Below are 5,664 nucleotides of genomic sequence, written 5' to 3' on the forward strand. Positions count from 1 at the left end.
AAAAACTTGCGAAAACAATAGTAAATATAGAGATCCCATTATCGTGTCGTGCTTAAAAATCATGTTTTTAATTGTAAAAACAGTGTGAATTTTTTCAGAATTTTAAAAGAAGCGTTTTCGGAATTGGTTTTTCAATTTTTTTCTATTTCAGTGGTGGCTAAAGAAAACTGCAAAAAATTCCGACACAGTTTTAAGTCGATTGAAACCGTGGTTGCAACATCATACTAAGCAATTATCAAAATCGAAGAGGGTGATGTACATAGGTTGCAAATTTGACGTGGAATGCCCCATATACAATGTATATCCATTAGGATGGTCGTTAAATAGATTTTTTACGTTAATGGATTCGAATATAAAAAACCATCTCTAATTTTTTCAGATTTTCATTTCGAGCTCTTAGTGGCCTTATTGGTCAGTGATTTTCTTTTTAATTAGAAAAAAAGTTAATTTTATGATTTTCGGAATCTCGCCTATTGACAGTGGTCTCAGATAAGTAATATCCTTGGGATTAGGGGAAAAATAATTCAAGAAATCCCACCTGTGCGCAAAATTGTTAAGAATCGATTTGAATACCAAAAACTTAAGGAAATTTGGAAATTGAAAAAAATGTTTTCCCAAAAAAAAAGAAAAAATGATCGAAAATGTGTATTATATTCTTGGGCACTAGAATGGAATTCCCCACATCTTCTTCCTATACAATCAAAACTAAAAACGTTTGACAATTCAAGGAAAATTAAATAAAGCATAAAATACGACTACAGGTCCTTCCCTTTTTTTCTCATCTTAATCTAAGTAAATAGACGAGCGTCATACCTCCCGGTTTTTCCATATACCTATATGTAACTGCGAGACGTCAGTTATTATTATGGTCAGTAAAAATTTGCGCGTCCGTTGAATTTATCATATCGATGTTGTTAAGAAATGTTCTTTAATGTGATATCGTGTATGAAACTAGCGGAAAATACTAAGCAAAATGACAAGAACATGCCTGATATGTAAAGCAGAACAAATTCCAAGATGTGAACGTAGTTTTCACATGTAAGTATTGTATTTGTAGTTTATAGTCCTAACCTAAAAATTTCTTACTCACTATATACATTGATACCTATTGTGATTGCAGGTTTCCCAAAAATGAATCAATAAAGCAAAAATGGCTCGATGCTATAGATGTATCAAAAACTCCAAATTTTAAAACTGCAAGCATATGCAGTGATCACTTTCATGCAGAATCATTTTTTTATTCTGATGAATTCAGACAAAGAAAGCGGCTATGCAAAGAAGCTGTTCCTAGACAGAAAAATATTAATTTACTTAATCTGCCAAGAGAAAATGAAACAAAAGAGAATGCAATAATTGATATTAATTATTGTGAAGTAAATGATATACCAGAACACATAAGTTTCGAAGCAAATACAAATGAAACTGAAATGTGTACAGATGAGGTCACTTTAACAAATTCTCTTAAGTTTCATAAAAGTAATGCCCTTGAAAATGTAAGTGCACAGTCACATCTGAATAAAGACGTTAAAATGTGCCCAAATAAAGTTTCCTCAATAACATCTATCAACTCCCGAGAAAGTGATGTGTCAAAAGATATTTGTTTACAATCAAATACTAAAAAAGCGACTGAAACGTATATTCAAGAACCGCCTTCCGATAATTCTGAAACGTTGAATGGTAGTATCTCAAGTATTAAGTCAAATAGTAAGAAAAGGTAATTCTCTTTCACAACAATAATAAAAATGCATTATTGATGCATAACAATTGAATTTCTTTTTTTCATTATAATATGTAGTATAAATTATAATTTTAGGAAACGTTCATTCAATGACATCAAAACAGCGAAAAGAGTGCGTTTCATGAATGGTTTTAAGACAGATTATATATGTCAAGAAGACTTTGTTAACAAAGACGCTTGGAATCGATTTCTAACTTATGTAGCTTATCAAAGGTCTAGAATTGCAGCTGCTCATAATAGAAACTCGCGCAAAGAAAGGAAAATGCAAGATTTGATTGATGTGATAGAAACTTTGGATAAAGGAGAACAATTTGATGCTGTTGAATGTTGAAAGGTGAGATTTTAATAATATTCATTTAATTGTATCTAAGGAAAAAAATTGTACATATTTATATATTTTTGCTATGATTTCATCATATAGTATATTATATAATAATAAAAATGTTATAATGAATTGTACATATAATAGTGAATATACAAAAATAAAAGTAACGAGGTTGAAGCTAGTAATGTTATCGAAACGAAACATTGGAGAAAAAACCATAATGATGTTTAAGGAACTAAGATTTCAAAATATGAGTGTTTTTTTTTTTATTATGATCTACTGAATTTCGGACATGTCTAAAATCGCGAAGTAACGGTGTTTTTTCAGCATGAATCGTTACAATGACGTTACTAACTTCAATATGATTAACAGTATCCGTTTTGGTTTTTTGGCTTTTTGATAGGTTCTGCCATCACATATGAAAGAGCTAATAACGTGTATGGAAGAACGAAAATCTACAGTACCTTTTTCTAAAAAACTGAATACCTTCACCTGTACTCTTCACTTCCAGTCTCCGGCTGCGTATGTATTTGTTAGACGAAGTTTTTTAAAATGTCTACCTTGTGTCCAAACGCTTAACAGTTGGACATATGCAAAGGAGTACAAGCCAGATATATCTGAAAAAAACTATCAATAATGTATCTGATATTATCAAGCGAGAGTCAAGGGGTAAAAAGCTCGTTTTCAATCTTACTTTTGATGAAATGAGCATTAAGTAGCATAGAGAATAGGATGGCAATACACATAAGTGGAAAGGTATTGTAGATTTAGGAGGACAATTGAATGCATTGGATGCGGATGGAAAGCACAAACATGAAGAAAACGGTATTTTTATTTATAATATTCTTTTCGTCATTTATAATTTGAGGATACTTAATTGGATTAAATTATTTAATGGTCGCTGCGGTCGATTTGGCGTAAGGATGCCTCATATCGTAATTCGGCCGTGCATGCATTGGGGATTCATTAAAAAATTACAGAAAGCACAAGAAAGTTCGAGATGACATTTAGCTTGTAAAATCAGTCATTGACACGTTAATTTCTATAAAGAGAACATGAAAGTATTTTTCGGCAGCTCAAGTGCTAAGCAAAAGTGTCGCAGTTGCGTTAACTTTATGAAAATTCACTTATAAATATAAAGACTTTGAAAATGCTTCTTCAACAGCAACAGTTTGCAAAAATTTTAAGGGTATGTTTGATTTGTTAAATGTTCGTGGTAAATTTTGCAAAAAATCAATTCAAATGAGTATTAATAAATCTAATTTAAAAGAAGGAGAAAAACAAAAAGTCATTCAGTACATTGATCGAAAATTGATTGATTGAAAAATGAAGAAATATTTTTGAGTCATATGAACAAATGGATTTAAAGTATAACTCTGCCTATAAAAAGTTATTGCTTAGCAAATTAGATATCGTAACATATTCTTTGGCAAATTGTACTCCTTTAGATTAAACATTAGTTCTCCCTGAAGAAAGTACAAATAATAATGATAAATCATCAAAAAGTTGCAGCAAGGAAGTAAGCCCTACTAAAGAGAAACTTGTAGCATTAAGTAATATCACTAATGAACAAAGTACATACACTAATGATGAAAGCTCAAAAATTAGTTATAAGAAAGTAAACTCATCTAAAAAGTAAGGTGCAAAAAAAAAAGTATATCGCAATCCATTAATGTTGGTGATCTTCTAAAAAATGACAATTATCATTTATTTCAACACAGTTTTAGTAAAACTAAAAATGAAGGCTGGTGTTTTTCTGAATACTCAGAAGATATTGTCAAGTATACTGCAGGTTCAATTGTACGTATTTCGACACAAAAAATTCACTGTGATAAATGCTGTGATCTATTATTAGATACAACTGACAGTACCAGAAGTCTCAGTTAACTAACGCAAAAAATTATGGAGGTTTGAAATATGCATCCTGTGATGTCAACTTTATTTGCAAGTGCACAGAAAGAATCATATGTAGTCAAAAATATTTAATTACCGAAAATGTGAATGCTCAATTGGTTACAGAAATATTGAAAATTAATCCAACTTCAATTTTAGATGACGATGAGCACTTTCTTGAACACGAATTATTTATGGGCCGTCATCATCAATTAATTGTACTCATTATACAAAAATACATAGATATTCGTTTAAAACATCAAGGTAAACTTTTAGAAGATCAAAGCCAAAGAATACGAATGCAGAATAATAAGCTCACGTTTTTTAAAGGACAATAATTTTGTTAAGTATTTTCAAATTATTTATAAGTACTTAAACACCAAAGTCAAATGAGCCTAAAAGAATATGCGTGGCAAGATATGCTTATAAATTTTTTATAAAATAATATTTTTACATATTACGAAAATATAATATTTTTTTACATATTACTCTATGTATGATAATATTTTACGTTTTATTACAGTATGTGATATTACAGTATGTACTTGTGTGTATTATTCTTGTTTGTTACTTAATAGAAATCACAAACAGCATTCTACGATTTAATATTGAATTATGTATTTAATTTTAATATTTTATTAGCATTATTCCTATCTTTACATTATAATTTTTAATTTATGTTTTATGTATGTAAATAGTATACTACACTGTGCCGGACATGCTTGTGAAATTCACGTGTTTTACATTTTGCGGCATGATTTTGGAATTGACCCACCGCACCAGTACGGACTTTAACATACATTGGAGATCAGCGTAAACGACAAATGGGATGGTGCCTTTCTTTTGAAATTTGAAAAGGCTAAATCTTCAAGCTTGGGAGATTCCGTACGCACTTCATTTGACATAATACAATCTTACCGATGACTGTTGTAGGCGTGTTTCACAGTAAATTGACAGAAACATCCGTCGCATAAGAACAGGCGGCCATCATGATCAGACAATCAGTTTGATCGCCAATCGTGAAAGATCTATAATCCAATCTGTTGAATGCTGGTATAAATTTGTATTTTATCATGTATTTTATAAAATCTTCAACATTCGACAGCAGGTCGCTCCGTGCGCGTGTACACCAACCGTCTATGTCGCTCGAGTGGAGGATCGTCGCGTTGGAGGTGTTGAAGCTTACATAACTTCTTCTGCAATCCCATCGTGCTTTGCGTTTTCAAATTTGCACGGTACTGTGAGGTTAACCTTCACATTCTTCTCAATCGCTAAACGTTGATACGCTGCGCACCGTCTAGAACGACCTCCAAATTCTTGTGCCCAAGATTTGTAACGTTGATAGTGCGTATCTAATAAAAAACTATCAACATCGTCCCACTGTACACCCGTAGAACTGTTAATATTACCACCCGTCACCACAGCGTGCTACTGCAGTTGCCTCTGCCGCAGCTGTTACCCGAGTGTGACTGTGTGTTGAATCTGTATCCAATGTTCGAGATGTCGTTATTCTCTCGCTCATCAAATTGTATGTATTCTCCACCATTTTGACGAGGTTCGATTATGCTTCAACGGCCGTGACTGTAACGTTAGTGTCGTGTATTTAGAAATTTTGACTTGCACCTATCCTCCATGGAGGCTAGAGTACAGGAGTCAAATCTCTGTATTGAAGATGTGTCCGCGAAATCATGAGAAATAAGGGTTCCGC

The 5,664-nt window shown here is 32.1% G+C and overlaps 1 protein-coding gene across 1 annotated transcript; it reads left to right on the plus strand.

Annotated features, from left to right (window-relative positions):
* The first annotated feature begins 848 nt into the window (after positions 1-848).
* LOC124186328 lies at positions 849-2,526 on the plus strand. The gene is made up of 3 exons (XM_046577942.1): positions 849-1,038; positions 1,121-1,714; positions 1,814-2,526. Exons 1-3 carry the CDS (start codon positions 974-976, stop codon positions 2,067-2,069), a joined length of 915 nt encoding a protein of 304 aa, XP_046433898.1. The 5' UTR covers positions 849-973; the 3' UTR covers positions 2,070-2,526.
* The last annotated feature ends 3,138 nt before the right edge of the window (positions 2,527-5,664 follow it).

This window comes from Neodiprion fabricii, chromosome 7 (assembly GCF_021155785.1).
Source record: "Neodiprion fabricii isolate iyNeoFabr1 chromosome 7, iyNeoFabr1.1, whole genome shotgun sequence".
NCBI lineage: Eukaryota > Metazoa > Arthropoda > Insecta > Hymenoptera > Diprionidae > Neodiprion > Neodiprion fabricii.

What these genes read in the sequence shown, in the direction of transcription:
- LOC124186328 (XM_046577942.1), top strand. Translation starts at nt 974, where the DNA reads ATGACAAGAACATGCCTGATATGTAAAGCAGAACAAATTCCAAGATGT. An exon ending in TGTGAACGTAGTTTTCACAT is followed by an intron (nt 1,039 to 1,120) that starts GTAAGTATTGTA and finishes TTGTGATTGCAG; the next exon opens with GTTTCCCAAAAATGAATCAA. An exon ending in AAGTCAAATAGTAAGAAAAG is followed by an intron (nt 1,715 to 1,813) that starts GTAATTCTCTTT and finishes TTATAATTTTAG; the next exon opens with GAAACGTTCATTCAATGACA.